This window comes from Ambystoma mexicanum, chromosome 1q (assembly GCF_040938575.1).
Source record: "Ambystoma mexicanum isolate Mex_15411 chromosome 1q, UKY_AmexF1_1, whole genome shotgun sequence".
Lineage (NCBI taxonomy): Eukaryota > Metazoa > Chordata > Amphibia > Caudata > Ambystomatidae > Ambystoma > Ambystoma mexicanum.
In genome coordinates, this window is record NC_090922.1 from 485,779,757 (window position 1) to 485,797,270 (window position 17,514).

Sequence of the window (17,514 nt, forward strand, 5' to 3'; positions counted from 1 at the left end):
CTGCCGGCGGGCGTGATTGGTCTAGAAAAAGGTGGTAGTAGCCAATCGGCAGGCAGATGCAGGCAGGGAAGTCGGGCAGCAGCTATGGACAGGGTCAGGCGCAGGGTGCCATCTTGGGGCAGTGAATCCCAATTTCGGACAATGGGATCTGCTTCAAATGCCCTCGAAACGCGGCATAAATTCAGCATGAGGTTAGAAAGCTGAATTTGGATTGAATTAAATACTGATATGCATTTTATGAGAAGATTGCTGGCGCTTGGGGGTTCGAGCGTGGAGGGGCTAGTAGGCAGCAAGAGGGGCTAGTAGGCGGCAGGTAATATGCCTCCATTTTACCTCGATAGCATGACTGGATGCAGGTGTGGATACTGCTCCAGCAGCAGCACTCGGCGACGGCGACATGCCACCTGAATAAGGGATTCCCGGGGTCTACCTGGGAGAATACCCTCAGGTTTCTCACAATACCCCTGTGTAAAAGTTAGCTTTATACAATCCCACTTGTTGTTGGTTGCATTGGGTAATCTAGTAGTTGCATCTGCCAAGTCGGAGTGTATGATTGAGAAACAACTTTTTTTATGTCTCAACCGTATTGTATGCAGCACTTACAATCGTCTGTTTTTGCCCCGTAGTTTCTTATGAAGTAGTTTGATTATATGTTACTTTCCAAGTAAAATCTGAATATTTTTCTAAAAATGGCACTACGAGAAATCCTGGTAAGAGTAAGCGACTCTGGTACTGCCACTGAGACCCTACCAATCAAATTAATCCTTTCAATTGTTGTGAAAAAGCAGCACTGTTGATCTGAAAGACAGGTGCCTCCCTGAATCTTCACTCAGATGGGAAAGAGCAATAGAGTTGTTCTCTGCTGGCTTGGTATTCTCCAGAATGACGCATACATAAACATGCACCAGCTTCAACCCCTCAATACTACCCTTCTCCAATGGTGCTTAGCTTGGCTCACCTTCACTCAGGTTTCTCAATCTCCTTTATTCTTCTGTTTACAGTGAGCAGTGCATCAAAGAGGAATGTATTCGGCAGAGACTGTGGGGTGCAAAGCGAAGATTGTAACAGGACTGATAGTTTAACTGCTCAAATGCTCACACTACGCATCCAGTCAACCTGCTGTTCCACTGACAATTGTCAACCTGCGGTGCCAAAAGGTGCGTTTGTGTATTTTCTTTTAGCGTTATGCCTTTATGTGTTTACAATCAACCCAAACGGAAAGAACAAGTCTTTACAGTTTCCAGCTTTTCTTAAGATTCTCAACAGCAATGCATTGTAAGACTGTCCGTAAACAACACCTTAAAATAACCTAGCTCATCATACATTGGCCAGGAGTGGTCCTCGTTAACGTTTGTGTATTTTTACTATGCATAATGTAAACAGGATTTCAAACCTTCTCCTGAAAGCTGCTTCCAGTAAGTGTATTGTACACCGGAGCGCATGTGCTCCAACCTTTCTTCCAAAAGCACATTTCTGCCAATCTATTCGTTTATCAAAAGTTGATTCAGTTTGATACACAATACTTTTCCTTCTGTCCTACTGTACGTTATTGTAAATATGACACCGAAATAGAGGGGTATAACATTCAGGAGAAATACTGGAGGGTTCTTAATCAAAACACACGAGACCGATTCCAGAACCTGCTGCTCGAGGAGATGGCTGCCTGAAGGCTGAGCTCCTGTGCCTGCCTTATCTCCCTGAATGTATTTATCTTCTATAATGTCTGAAGAGATTCCAGGAACCACACAACCATCTAAAAGACAGAAATGATATGAGCTCATCCCTGAAAGGAGGGAAGAGAAGCTGATGGAAATGATGATTAAAATGCCTGCTGACATTACTGATATAAGGGTGTTGGGTAGAATTATCATTCAATGGCTAATTTCCCTTATGTGGTGAGTCCCCCAGCAGCTTTGCTGGATTTCTGGAGTTTATTTTTGCACTTGGTAAGAGTGTGAGCTTTTCCCCCCACTCTTACCCATGTTTTGCCATGTGTATTTCATCTGTTTTTGTGATTGTGGACTCTGGAGTACAGCACTTCAGTAGCCCCCTTCTTTTGCGTGTTACACAGCACCTTCAGTGCAGTGACACAGGGTTGGTTGTCTTTTAGACTTCCCACCGACTCCATTTCTGAGGCTGACTACTGTCCCCCAGAAAAGGGTAAAGTTGCCATTAACTTTACATAGTCATTTAACCACAGATCCATTACACCCCATCTTACATGGAGTATTGAAAAGGGTTACTCCTTAGCCCTTTTTATCTGTACCTCCTAGAGCCTTGTTTTGCTCTTTTAACATTTCGATTTGGCTGGTGGCAGTGGTATCTACCCTAACTTTTCTACCGCGTTTATACTATATAAACGTGGTACTGTTTTAGGCTATTATATCAGCCTCAAACATAAACCCGCTTGACCAAATACTCTTTCTTTTGGCTCTGGTCAGGTTTAGTCGCCATTTCTTTTTGTTAAAGTCCTTCTTGTGTTTTACTTTGCGCTGCAAACCAGGTTTGCCTCCTTTATTCACTGTCTTTTTGGCGGGCCTCTGCCAAGAAGCCCTCCTCTAGGTGCCTGGGTGTCTAGGTGGGCTGAATGTGGGGAAGGGGTGAAGTCACCCCTTGCACACGGTATCCTAGGAAACCCAGGTCGCACTTTGCCATGATTGGCTGAGGTGGTTGTCCGGGCTGGACAACCACCCCTGCTGCGTGATTGACAGCCAGGCTGTGTGAATGGGGGATTTTCGCATAAAAGGCAGGACTCTTGGGCTGCAAGTCAGAGTCGCCACAGGAACTACAAGGAACTGAAGAGAAGCGGAGAAGAAGACGGCTGCTGCAACTACCCCGTCCCGGTGAAGCCCTGCTGCAGTCCTGAGCTATCTACCCTTCGACGACCAGAGAAGATCCAGTCCGGAGTGGTGTTCTCTTGAGCCTGGTGGGGGTCAACCCGCTCATCTTCCACAGCCAGAATATCCTCTTCATGGTCGAAATCGTTGCACACTGTTGTAGTGGTCTAGATAGCCACCTGAATAGCCTCTCCTGTTTTAAAGGAGCGCACCTTTTATTCACCATCGCTGCTGCTGGCCTCATCCCTGTGTGGTGCGGACCCCTCCAGACGTCGTCCTTCTTGTCTCCATGACCGAAGCTCCAGGAACCGTGGATATGCAGGAAACTACCAGGAACAACTGCCGTGGCACCAGCTTCTCCCTTGAATATGGTACTGTGTTCTGCTTTTAGGAACTAGGGCGAATCCCTTTTCTCCTCTTCCAAGGCTTGTCCTCATCTTCCCTCTTTCTTATAACTTTTGCTTCCTCTGTTGACAATATCTAAGTACTCCTGGCAACGTTGAATCTTGAACTGTCCGACTGTGTGATCCTCGACAACAGGGACCCGGTTCCACTTTTCACTGGCTCCAGCCTATTGACTCTTGTATTTCTGTCAACGAGTGTTCTCTGATTATGTCTGTCCTGACAAAAGTATTGCCAATGATTTTTGCCCCCAACTCTCTCTGGTTAACTCGGGTGCTAAGTGTGTTTTTGCCCCAGTAACATTTCTTGCCGCGGATACGCGTACCTTTAGTAAGACCGAACTGTCATTACTGTCAAAAAGTGATCGCATATGTATTCCCGGTAACGTCTTTTGTTGCACAACACCGGTCCGCTAAAACACAGGGTACTTACCTTGAGTTATACTGTACCAAGTGAATTGGTTGTGTGTAGTGTATTTTACGTGTGGTTTGGAATTTATAGAAGTGTTGTGTTTTATAACGGATGGTTTAAAAATAAATGTATTTATATTTTTACCTGAAACTTTGATTCAGTGTTTGCTTGAGTCACAGTAATTGTGGTCCCTTTGTGTAATCTCTGCTACTGCTCATATACTCTTGAGATAAGCCTGGCTGCTCTGCTACTGCTACCACTTTAACATAGTAGTACAGGCTTGTACCAAAGGTGAACTTGTATTACCACTTGTAGTCTTAATTGTGTGTAGTGGTCCCTAAGGGCACTGCACGGGATTCTACCTAACAAAGGGCTTCTCAAGTGGCTTCTGAAGACGGATACAATGAACTGTCAGGAACATTTAAGACTATGGAAAATCATCTGATCTGACAGCAATGAGTGATGATTCCCAGAGGATGTCTATCCAGATAAAGGACTTACAAGCTCAGGTGGAAAGGCTGACCCTTAAGTGCTCTGAGCAGGAAAAATTCTCTAGGAGGAATAATGTCCTGATAGCTGGCTTTCCAGAGAATATTGAACAGGACTCTCCTGCAACATTTTTGGAGAAAACCGTATTTAAACTGCTTGGTCTCAATCCTAAGACCCCCTTGGAGATTGAGAGGGCTCATAGATCCTTGGGCCCTAAACCAGAACCAGGTCAAAGACCTTGACACTTCATCATTACATTTTTGAGATTTCCAGTAAGAGAACTGATCCTACGGAAGGCAAGAGAGAAGGGTGAACTGCTGTGGGCAACACACAAAATTATGATTTTTGGTGATTTAAGCCGTGATGTTTTGGAGAGAAGGAAAGCCTTTAATGTAGCCACGGATAAAGCAAGACGGAAACATCTGAAATATTATATGATTTACCCAGCAACATTGAGAGTGGTGCTTAATGGAACAGTACACTCTTTCATGGATTACAAAGATGCAGAGGCATTTCTCTCTGACTTAGATACGGATCAGCAACCCATGGAAGAAACACCTATTGAACATCCAGGATCCTTGAACAAAAAAGATGATTATTCTGAATATGGATAATTGTGCTTTAGTTTTAATTCATTTTTCATTTATTTTGTATTTTTTCTAAGTTTACTGTAGTGATTGGTTTAATATCGTTGAATTTGTTTCCATTTAAGCAGTGCGCATGTTCTGTTTGTTTTGCTTTGAATACGTGCCTGCTGAAGGAAATTAGAGGAAAGGACCTAGCGGACGTGACTTACGTGACTACGCAACGGATAGCCTTCATTTCCAGATGAAATTCATGTACAGATTGGTAGCGGCGGTTGCAGGAGAACGTGAGCTTGAAGACGCTGCTGTCAGGGAACTTCCACTACACCTCACTGCTTCTTCGGATTGCCTGGTAAGCACCTTCTATAACGGTGGTGGTGCAGATGTTGACAGTAACTGTGTAAATCGTGAGTAATGTGTACACGATTGGGCACTTGGGAATGGCAATGTTCTGCTGCTACGGTTGATACTGCGGTTCCGGACTCTGCTTTGCCCCTACTATTGTTGATCTGCGGGTCCCTGTTACTGTCCGATTTATATTTTCTGCTTATCGTGAATGACCACGATACATCAGTCAGCCCACTGCAACCCCCCTCATGGACTATGCGTGTTTTGAGCTCCAAAAAGCTGAGCAGTGAGTCAATTGATGCCTATGACATGCCGCTATCCGGTCAGGGTGGAACTCATTCTGGGTTGCTCATAGGTGAGACTTGCCTTGTTTGGGATTAGTGGGATGCATGTAGGTAATCTGACGATTACGACATGGAATGTGAATGGATTGAAATGTCCAAAGAAGAGCAGGAAGGTTATGGCGCGATTATGGAGATCTAGAGCTGACATTGTTTTTCTGCAGGAAACGCACTTGATAAATGAAACTATGCAATGGCTGGTCAATTCCAAATATTCTAAGGACTTGTCGAATTGTTACTCTTCTAGTTCCAGAGGAGTGAGTATTTTGTTCAGGAAAGGACTGCAGTAGAAAATGGAGAGTCGCGATGGATTCGGAAGGGCGAATGATTTTTGCTGACATAATTTATAGAGGAAAGATGATTACATTGGGTTGTATTTATGGTCCTTGTGTTTCTGGTAAAGATTTTTTTGAGAAAATCTCGGAGATGTTGAGTGGAATGAATGGTGAAGCAATAATTCTGGGAGGTGATTTTATTTGTGTTTGGTATTTCAAACTAGATAGGATCAGTACGTGTAGGTATACTAATGTAAATATTTGTAGGGAATTTGATCACTTTCGTGATAAATTTGATGTGATTGATATATGGAGGGAATTGCATCCATTGAAGGAAGAGTTTACATTCTTTTCTCCAGTACATGATTCATTCACCAGACTAGATTATATCTTTGTCACCAAGGCTTTATTGGATAAAACTTATGAAGTTAATATAAGGGAACAAGCAATTTCCGATCAGGCTTCGGTAGATCTTTGTTTGCAGATGGATGCGGTAGTTCCGTCTTTTAGGAAGTGGAGGTTGAAGACGGGAATTTTAGAGGAAAAGGAGGTGTTAGTGGATTTGCTGTCACGCATGACTGACTTCTTTGAACTGAATGAGGGTTCTGCTGATGAAGGGGTAGTGTGGGATAGTTTTAAGGCTACAATCAGGGGTTTTCTGATTGATTGGACTTCCCGTCTTTGGAAAAAATCTTTGAAAGATCTTAATATATTGGAATAACGGCTATCTGAACTGCAGCAAAGATACGCCCGGAGTGGAAAGATGGAGGATAGGACTGAAATGAATCAAATTCGGGAGAGATTAACCAATGCAAACAATTTATTTGCGGAAAGGGGTCTTTTTTTCAAAGCAAAAATATTGGGAGGCTGGTGACAGGAGTGGTAGATTGCTGGTGAATAGATTGAGGGGCATGTATAATGAGACTTTTATCAAAGGGATTAAAGATGATAATGAACAATTTTTGTGGAAGAATAAGGATATTTGTTCTGGTTTCAGAGACTACTACAAAGCGTTGTATACAGAGGATGTATCAATAGCCAAAGAAGATTTGGAAAATCTATGTGAAAATATTCCTATTAAGAAATTGTCTGTTGATGATAATGTAGGATTGGAGGTGAGCATAGGTGTTGATGAGGTTCTTTAGGCAATTGGACAAATGCAATTGGGGAAGTCTCCAGGTTTAGATGGGTTGTCCATTGAGTTCTATAAAAAATGTGATGCTTTTCTAGCTCCAAAGTTGTGTGCGTTGTTTAATTCTTTCTTAGAAGGAAAACAGTTGTCAGTCAATGACCGAAGCCATGATTTCTGTAATTCCTAAAAAATGTAAGAATTACAGACCTATCTCTTTCTTAAATGTAGATATTAAACTGTTTACAAAAATATTACTAAATAGATTAGGTGGTTGTTTTGGGAATATTATTCATGAGTCTCGGTAGGTTTTATGAGGGGTAGATCAGGTTATGATAAACATCAGAACATTTATTGATGTAATAAGTCTTCATGGTAATGGAAAGGTTAACACTGCCTTGGTTTTGATGGATGCTGAAAAGGCATTTGACAGGGTGAATTGGAATTTTCTAGACTTTACTATGGAAAAAATGGGTTTGGGATTAGGTTCAGAGAAATGGTTTGTAATCTTCAGAATTTCGGCTAAAGCGCGTGTTTGGGTCAATAGTGAAATGTCGGAAAGATTCACTCTTGGTAGAGGTACGAGACAAGGATGTCCTTTGTCTCCTTCTTTATTTAATATTGCTCTAGAGCCCTTGGTGGCAGTAATACGTAAAGAGCAGAGAATATGTGGTTTGACATTCGGGACAAAGGAGATAAAATGCTCTCTTATACGGATGATATGGTGGTGGTGCTTTCAGACCCTCAGAAGGGGAGTATGGTTCTAAAGGAGATTCTTGAGAAAGTTGGTAAGTTTTCGGGTTATAGAATTAATTGGGACAAAATAGAAGTGTTCCCGCTCTCAACTGCAGTCAGAAGGGAAGATTTTGCGGAAAGGAATTGTAAATGGGTCTGAGAGTTGTGTGAAATACTTGGGGGGGTGGGGGAGGGGTTCTGATTTAAAGATGTGTGGAAAATGGTTCAATTTAATGTAGCTAAACTGTTGGATAAACTCTGGAGAGATACTAGGAAATGGTCCAGATTAGATTTGGGGATCTGGGCTAAAATCGATACTATTAAAATGTCACTTCTGCCTAAGGTTTTATATGTTATGCAGTCAATCCCTCTGAGTTTTTGAAGAAATTACTTAAGGATATTGATCAGATATTCCAAGATTTTCTTTGGGGTGAAAAAAAAGGATCCTAAAATTCCAAAATATATTTTGCAGAGGGAAAATAAGGAAGGGGGTTTTGTTTTGAAGAAGGCTGCCCAATATGCGAAGTCGGAGACTGTGGAAGAGCCAATTTGGTTGACTATAGAAAGAAAAGCTTTGGTGCCTCTCAAGTTGGAAAATATTTTCTCAATGGGAACATTGCCTAGAGATTCTACTATGTTGCCGACTCTTAAAGTGTCTAAAGACTCGATGTCATGGTGGGTGCTTAACTTTGAGGACAATTTATTTCTGAATCATATTTCTTCAATTTGGTATAATCCTGCATTGCAAATAGGTAATAGAGATTTATGTTGGCGAAGTTGAATTTCAAAGGGGGTGTTGACATTGGGAGATATGTTGCGAAATGGGGTCTTAAAGTCTTTTGAGGAACTTCAAGGAGTTTCATTTAAGTGGCCGGGAAAAGAATAGATATAGAGATCTTGAACGTCTCCTGACCCAAATATTTGGTATGATGAATTAACAACTGGAGAAGGAACCGGTGAGTTGGACTGTGTTCCACTTGTTACCACATAATGTATCCACTTATCTGAAACTTATGTGTGTGGATGACTCAGTATTGCAGTCCTGGGAAACATTGAAACAGAAATGGGATTTGGATTTAGGTTTTGCAATCAGTGATGGAATCTGGAAGTATGTATGGCAGATTGGTTATAGTAGTAAGATGGATCTAAAGTTGCATCTTGTACATCAGTAAATGTTGGGGAGGTTATACTGGACTCCGGTGCGAATGTATAGTTTGGGACTACTTGCTGAAGATATTTGCTGTGGGTGTGGATGTGAGGAGGGGACATTGATTCACATGGTATGGAGTTTCTCGAGAGTGTCGACTTTTTGGACGGAGGTGTTGGATAGGTTAGATATCACTTTGTCGATTTCCTTTCCAAGGGAACCTTTTCAGGTTTTGTTATTGCCAAAAAGAGGTTGTTGTTTGAAAACTCGTTTGTATGGGTGTTGGATAGATAAGATATTAGTAGTAGCAGTGAAACAAATCATGAAAGTGTGGAAATCTAGGAAAAAGACAACTATTGAGGACTGGATTAATGATGTGATTGTATTATCGGAATTTGAATTAGTTGTATCCAAAAAGCAGGGTAAAGAAAGGGAATATTGGTCTTTATGGAAATCTTTCACTGATTTGTATGGTAGTGTAACACAGGATGGAGGAAGTGAGGCATGAAGTTTTTTTTTTTTTAATCTGTTTGTTATGTCTTGTCCTCTTGTCTATATGTCTTGGGATTGGGTCAATTTTGATGTGCAGATGTTTTTGTTTCATATTTATTTATTTATTTCTCAAAGAACTTAACTCATTCTATACATTTGACTCTCGTTTGGTTCTCGTTTTTTTTTTATTTCCATGTATCTCATTCTGAGAAATGTTTATTGTAATGGGCTTTATGGGGAGGTTTAAAGCTGTTTATGTTGTTCTTCCTATGTTATTATTCTTCCTTGTTTGAATTTGTTTGGAAATTATAAATAAATATGATAAAACATTTTTTTTTCAAACACACAAGACCTAACATGAGGCACATGAAATTCAAATAATCAGCAAGTTCGGTGTGCATGACTGTTTAGATCAAGATTGTAAATGCCTGTAGAATACCTATTGCAGCACATTTATGTCAGCATAAGGTGTTGCTAAAAAAAGAGACATATGTAACATTTTGACCTAGCCTTTCAAAGATTTTATTTACTCTATAATTTTATATTCAGTTTGGAACCAGCAGTCACTCTGAGGAGCAAATGAGATTTCAGCTGAATTTTCAATGCAAGCAGACTAGGTTTGCTCCTAATCTTTGTTTTGAATCGCATTTTAAAAAAAGGCACTTTGATGGGGCTCCTCTGCATTGGGACAGTTTGCCGGATTGGGTTTTGTTGCTGTCATGGCGGGTCTGGTTGGTCTATGATTGTTTAGTAAGCGCTGCTAGTAGTATGGTGGTGGGTATGGTGGGATCATAAAGCATTTCAATTGACAGGTTGCCTCACTCCTTTGCCTGCCCCCGAACCTCTATAAATGTGATTGAACCTCAAAAAATGTATTTGAACCCCAATAATTCTTATATACATTTTATACATTGGTAAAAAAAAATAATGTTCATATCAATTTGATAAGAAGCCCAATAATGTTTATATAATTTTGATGAACCCCAAAACAAATATATGTACATTTTATATGAAATTGATAAGAACCCCGATGTAGGGCATAGATAACAATATAATTGGACCCCTATAAATGTAATTGCACCCAAAAGGAAATCATAAAGGAATGAAGGGAGGGGGTAAGTAGCTGCAGATTATTAAGGGCCTGGTTTACATTTTGTATAAAATTGATAAGACCCCCAATGTAGGGTGTAGAACATTTGATAGAGATGTATTTGAACCACCTATACATTTGAGCTCACTTTAATCAACCCTCATCATCAAACATTATACTGGAAGTGTCTTTTCCATGCCTACACAAAAACCCAAACTGTTGGCTTTTTCAGTGTGTGCTCTTAAATGAATTGCACTGTCATTTTAACACAGAAATCTTGAAGCAAGTTTGGACAGAGTCCAGCCCAAGCATATATGTAAATTAAACGCTTTGCATTTGTACATGTTTAGGACCAGTTAAGGAATGTTAAATTGTTTTGCAACAACACTTCAGAAATGAAGTCTGATACATGCCTGTGTTTGTGTGGCCATGTTTGCAGGATGCCCCTGGATTATGGAAGTTTAAAGATTCGGTTTTTCACTAGTTGCAGGAAACCGCTTGTAAATTATTGGATTCTTCTGAAGCACCCAAAGCCCTTGTTTTCAATTGCGGTTCAAATCCTTTAATATTAAGATCCGGGCGTTGTGGTGTCTCTGCGTCATGAACTGGAAGCTTAACTTTATACTTCGAAGGGATTGTGTCCTCCGACGTATTCCTCATCTTAGATATCTCCTTCCAGCTCTGCTGGCCTCGGAAAATGTTTTCTCTAGAGGGCGCTGCGCGTCGACGTCCTCCGAGTCGATGTCCCTTGACAGCCGCCGTATCGACGTCGACGTCATCCTGCCTATAAAGGCCACGCGCAGCGTCCGTTGCTCAGTTCCGTTTTTCCGCGCTTACTCAGTGCCTCGGAATACCGTTGCTCAGTTTTTGTCAGGTTAAATCTATTTACCTCGAGTTATTCGATCCGTACTCGATGGCTTCTTCGTCGGAACCGACAACTCCTCGATCCGGCTTCAAAAAATGCCGAGATTGTGGGAAAAAGATGTCGCTGACTGACCCTCACAGAGTTTGTCTGTGGTGTTTGGGAGCTGAACACCATTGTTCGGAGTGCGAGGACTGTATGTCCATGACAGCTAAGGCCCTGAAGGAGCGCAGGGGGAAGCTGGAGAAAGGTAAGACTTTTAAAGCTTCTTCTTCGTCGACGAAGTCGAGACATTCGTCTCCTCGTCACCATTCGCGTTCCAAGTCTCGGAGTGGGTCCCATCACTCCTCGAGATCGAAGCACTCGAAGAGGAGACGTCGAAGATCCCCTTCTCCATCTTCCTCTTCCTCTGTTTCACCAAAAAGAATCCCTTGCCCCACGAAACATAGTTCCCGGGCTGAATGGGAGGAATTCCGCAAAAATATGATGAGCGTCTTCGAGAAAGCAGCCTCGCCCCCCTCGAAGACTGCCGAGAGCGATGCTCTGGTCGAAAGACCCGAAGGTCAAAAACACCGCGAGTCGCAGTACCCGGCGAAGGAAACCTCTCGAGCGCGTCTCGAACCCTCGAGTAGGACTATGACCTCCAAACCTTCCCCGAAGGTTCCGTCGACGAAGGTTCCGTCGACGCCGAGGTCGGTGTCTTCGACGCCGTTGTCGAAGGGACCTTCGACACACGGGTCTGTCGACTCGACGCCAGCTTCGACACTGGCGTCGACGCCAAGAAAAGTCACGGTCACGACACACCCAGTGACTATCCCCAGGTCCTCGATGACGATGGCTTCGAGATTGTCGAGTAGAATCCCAATTCTGTCGAGGTCATCGAGGCCTCCGCCTTTGTTTTCGACGCCACGCTCGAAGCCTTCGACGTCGGCGTCGACGACATCAACGTTTTCGAGGCCGATTATGTTTCGGCACCCTCTGCCTTGGAAATGGGATTTACACCCTTTATGAGTTCAGAACAATTGAGAACTATGTCCTCAATTATGGAAGAGGTTGAATTGTCTGAACAGGAAGACACATTTGAGTTGCAGGGACCTGTAACCCCAATTAGAGAGGAATTTTCCTCTGAAGAATGCAGGTTAAAGGATCTTCATGATTCCTTACATGAGGCAAGTGGGTTAGACACTTCCCCTGAGGTGGAGTTTGCTAGGCCAGACCCGGGGGAGCATGCTAAAACCCCCTATAGAGCCTTAATGGCCAGGATCACAGAGTTTATGGGGTGGTCTGCACCTTCACAATCTTTCCAACAAGATGACCTCACGGATATTCTTGACAAAGGCCCACAGGAGGATCCTGTGGTGCCTTTTCATAAAGCTCTTCAGAGGAAGATTATGACGAACTGGGAAACCCCAGATGTCGTCCCGGCAGTAAATAAAAAACTGTCTACAAAATATAGGGTATCCTCTACAGACCCGGAGTTTTTGTCAAAACACCCATCCCCAGAAAGTCTGGTGGTACAGGCAGCATCTTCTACCGATGTCAAGACGGCTTATCCTACCGTCCCACAGGACAGGGACGATAAAAAATATGATGCTATAGCAAAGAAAGTTTTTTTCGGCATTTAGCATGGCGTTAAAATCTGTTAATGCTACTTGCACCCTTGCTAGATTCAGCCATACACTTTGGGAGTGTGCTTCTACAGCGGCTGACTGCATCCCGGAGGGAGAAGAAAGGGAGGCGTTCCTGAATATCATACAGGACAGTAAAGACGCTATGTGCGAATCCCTCCAGACGGGCATTGATTCGGCTGACAGTATCAGCAGAGCAATGGCGGCAAGTACAACAACCAGGAGATTCGCTTGGTTGAGAAAGTCTGGTTTTGCCCCTGATGTGCAAGCCAGGCTCTTGAACATGCCATTTGATGGCTCTTCTTTGTTCGGGAAAAAGGCGGATGACAGTTTAGAGAAACTGCAAACTTCAAAAGCAGCAGCAAAATCCCTAGGCGCTGCAGTCCATCAGACACCTTTTCGTCCCACAGGAACCTCTGCGAGGGGCAAGTCCTTTCGCTTCTACTCCGCATTCGGAAGAGGTAGAGGACGTCCGGCTCAAAGGGGACAAAGTAGAACTACCCGAGGTGGACGGGGTAGATATTCAAAAGCCGCAGCAACAGCAGGTGCCTCTTTACCATCGGCATCCGCATCAGCCGCCCCAAAACCACTCTGAGGACATCCCTCACAGGACACCTGTAGGAGGCAGGTTGGCTCAACATCTGGCAGAATGGCAGGCTATCACGTCAGATGCTTGGGCATTGGAAACAGTTGCCCAAGGTTACTGCCTGCCTCTCCTACGCATACCTCAGAGTCATCCACCGGGGATCAGCTCTCAGAAAGCTCCAGATCCGCTCCTCTTTCAGGAAATTTTCGACCTGCTAGAGAAAGGTGCCATAGAACCGGTACCTGTAGCGGAGAGGAACAAGGGCTGGTAATCCCCTTATTTTATCATTCCAAAGAAAAGGACTGAGACCCATCTTGGACTTGCGAGAATTGAACAAATTCCTCAGGAAAGACAAATTCAAGATGGTCACTCTTTCTCAGATCCTCCAGGCCCTTCAGTTCCAGGACTGGTTGGTATCTCTGGACCTTCAGGATGCTTATTTCCATGTGCCTATCCATCTCAAACAAAGGAAATACCTGAGGTTCGCAATTGGCAACTCTCACTATCAATTTCGAGTGCTGCCATTTGGGCTGACCTCCGCCCCGAGGGTCTTCACCAAGTTAATGTCGTAGTGGCGGCAAGTCTAAGGAGGGAAGGGATTCACGTCTACCCCTACCTGGACGATTGGTTGATCAGGGCTGTCTCTTCGGAACAAGCTCAGATCCAGCTAAATCGCGTGTGCCACTCCCTTCACAAACTGGGCTTCTCCCTCAATTTAAAGAAGTCACAAATGATACCATCACAGAGACTCCAGTTCATAGGAGCGATCCTGGACACTTCCCTGGGAAAAGCCTCGCCACCAGAGGTGAGGGCTCAAGATATTCTACAGATGGTTACCAAGTTCCAAGAAGCCCAACGTCTCCCAGCCTTCGACTTTTTGAGGTTGCTAGGCCTCATGGCATCCTGCATTTTCCTAGTGCCAGAGGCTCGCCTGAGAATGAGATCCCTCCAGTGGGCACTGAGGACTCAGTGGTCACAATTCTCAGGGAGAATGACAGATCTTCTTCAGGTTCCCGACAGGGTGGCTCGAGACCTTCAGTGGTGGGCCTGTCAGGAGAACATTCTGAAAGGAGAACAGTTTTGGCAACCCTGGCCGGAGATAACAGTAGTCACGGATGCCTCACTCACGGGGTGGGGAGCCCACGCCAACGACTTGACCATCAGCGGTCGTTGGTCTCCATCGGAGTCCAGACTACATATCAACCTGTTAGAGCTGAGAGCCATCAGACTTGCGCTGAAGGCGTTCCTGCCAGCTGTACAAGGGAAAAACGTCCTGATAATGACGGACAACACAGTGGCCATGCATTACCTCAACAAAAGAGGAGGCGTAGGATCACTACCCCTGTGCAGAGAGGCGATGCAGCTCTGGTTTTGGGCAATCCAAGAAGGAATCTCTCTATCGGCAGTTCACCTAGCCGGAGAGAAGAACTTGACAGCGGACGCTCTGAGCAGGCAGAGCACAGTCTCCCACGAGTGGGAACTAGCTCAGGAAGTCCTTCAAGAGATCTTCGCCCTTTGGGGAACCCCTCAGGTGGATCTGTTCGCCACGAGCGTCAACAGGAAATGCGATCTGTTCTGCTCAAGGGAATTTCCCCCGAGAGGAGCTCTAGGAGACGCGTTCATAGTGGACTGGGAGTTTCAGCTTCTGTACGCGTTCCCACCGGTCCCTGTCATTCCTCAAATGATCAGGAGGTTGAGAAGATTCCGGAGAACCATGATCCTAATTGCCCCGGATTGGGCCAGGAGAACGTGGTACCCGGACATTCTAGACTTGTCCATCTGCCCTCCAATTCGACTTCCACTCAGAGAGAACCTACTCTCACAGAAGGGAGGTCAGGTTCTCCATCCAGACATCAAAACCCTCAACCTTCACGCTTGGCTTCTGAAAGTTTAAGGTACAAGGATTGGGACCTCCCTGATGATGTTATGGAGGTGTTGCTTTCGGCAAGGAGGCCAGCAACAAAGTCTTTATACCGCTGCCGTTGGAACAGATTTTGCAGTTGGTGTAGAGAACAGAATATCGACCCTTTTTCATGTGGTACACCAATGGTTTTGTCCTTCCTTCTATATTTGGCGAATTCAGGCCTTCAAGTTAGCACCATTAAGGGCTATCTCGCAGCGCTATCCATCTTTAAGCGCACTGCAGAAGAACCATCCTATTTCAAGTTACCCTTGGTAATACAGTTTCTAAAGGGGTTAACCAATGTTTATCCCCCAAGACCATTCCAAGTTCCCCTATGGAATTTAAACTTAGTACTAACTTTCCTGATGGGCACACCTTTCGAGCCACTCCATTCTTGTTCGCTAAGATTCCTTACCCTTAAAACTGTTTTATTAATAGCACTTACATCTGCTAGAAGGGTGAGCGAATTACAAGCTCTTTCTTGTAAACCCCCTCACACAATATTTCACAAAGACAAAGTTGTCCTGCAAGTGAAGCCTAATTTCCTCCCAAAGGTGGTTTCTGAATTCCATATCACTCAGAAGATTACCCTACCATCTTTCTATCCTCCTCCTAATCCGGGGAAAGAGGAAGAGAGGTTACACAGGCTAGACCCTAGAAGGGATTTAAGTTTTTACATCAGTAGACTAGCCAGGATAAGACAGGCAGACCAGCTGTTTGTAGGTTACACAGGTCACAAGCTGGGGTTACCAATAACTAAGCAGACCATTTCCAGATGGATCATTCTAGCCATTCTGGAATGTTATAAACTGGCAGGGAAAGAGCCCCCTCAAAACCTTAGGGCTCATTCGACCAGAGGTATTGCAGCTTCATCGGCCCTCAAAAGAGGCGTGCCGGTTAAAGACATCTGTGCGGCCGCTACATGGTCGTCTGTCCATACCTTTACACGATTTTACAATTTGGATTCCTCCTCCAGTCAAGAGACTAGGTTTGGAAGGGCTGTACTGCATTCTATTCATCAATAGAAGACAGCGTGAAGTCAGTACTCCCTCCTCCAATAATAGAATACTGCTAAGGGAGCCTATCTAAGATGAGGAATACGTCGGAGGACACAATCCCTTCGAAGAACAAGTTACTTCTTACCTTGTAATGTTCTTTCGACGGGATGTTCCTCCGACGTATTCCTCATCGACCCTCCCATCCATCCCCGCAGTTCTACTTCCCTTGTTGTTGCAGCTTAGGCTCCTTCAGGGTGATTAGTCTAGTCCAGAAAGTATTATTGTGGGCTACAAAACGGAACTGAGCAACGGACGCTGCGCGCGGCCTTTATAGGCAGGATGCCGTCGATACGGCGGCTGTCGAGGGACATCGACTCGGAGGACGTTGACGCGCAGCGCCCTCTAGAGAAAACATTTTCCGAGGCCAGCAGAGCTGGAAGGAGATATCTAAGATGACGAATACGTCGGAGGAACATCCCGTCGAAATAACGTTACAAGGTAAGAAGTAACTTGTTCTTCTAGATGAGAGATAAAGCAACTGCGTGCTTTACTGTTAATGTTTGGTGATGCTGAGAGTGGAAATGTCCCCCATGGCTCCCAAGATTTGCAACATGTATACATATTCTGGGTTGTGCTGTGACTCACAAATGAGCCGCTTTATACCCTTGATAAATTATATATTTTGGCGTCCGTTGATACAGGGGAACTAGCTTCTAATCGTGGCATTTCGAAACTTATATTTTTTTGTATGAAATTGCAATTACACCAGCATAAAAGTGGAAACCTACATTTTCATGCATTGGGTTTAAAAGCAATTGGACCAACAGCTTAATTAAAATAGCATGCTACGGAACACATGGCCCTTCCTAGAACAACCATTGCTCAGGAGGAAAGTAAGGGAACGGTGTAAAACCCGGAACGGGACCCTAACATATAAAACGGCAGCAAAACTCACCTGAAAATGATGCAAACACACATGAACATTTTGGAAATGGGGGAGGTTGAACAATGCGCTGTCATTAACCCATTACTGCCCAAAATCTACATTTTCACACGAAAAAGTACCCTAAGCAGGCCGGAACGCTACCCTAATATATAAAACGGCAGAAAAACTCACCTGAAAATGATGCAAACACACATGAACATTTTGGAAATGGGGGAGGTTGAACAATGTACTGTCATTAACCCATTATGCCCTAAATCTTCTGATGTAAACATGCAGCTAATAAGTGAACTCAGAGGGACATTGTGATGACA

General features: G+C 44.0%; 1 protein-coding gene across 1 annotated transcript in view; it reads left to right on the forward strand.

Annotated features, from left to right (window-relative positions):
- The window catches only part of LOC138529247 (phospholipase A2 inhibitor and Ly6/PLAUR domain-containing protein-like), a 1,133,868-nt gene that overhangs the window by 843,982 nt on the left and 272,372 nt on the right, over positions 1-17,514 (forward strand). The window contains exon 4 of the mRNA XM_069640822.1: positions 1,002-1,157. Within this exon, the coding sequence (XP_069496923.1) occupies positions 1,002-1,157 (156 nt within the window). The remainder of the gene's footprint in view (positions 1-1,001; positions 1,158-17,514) is intronic.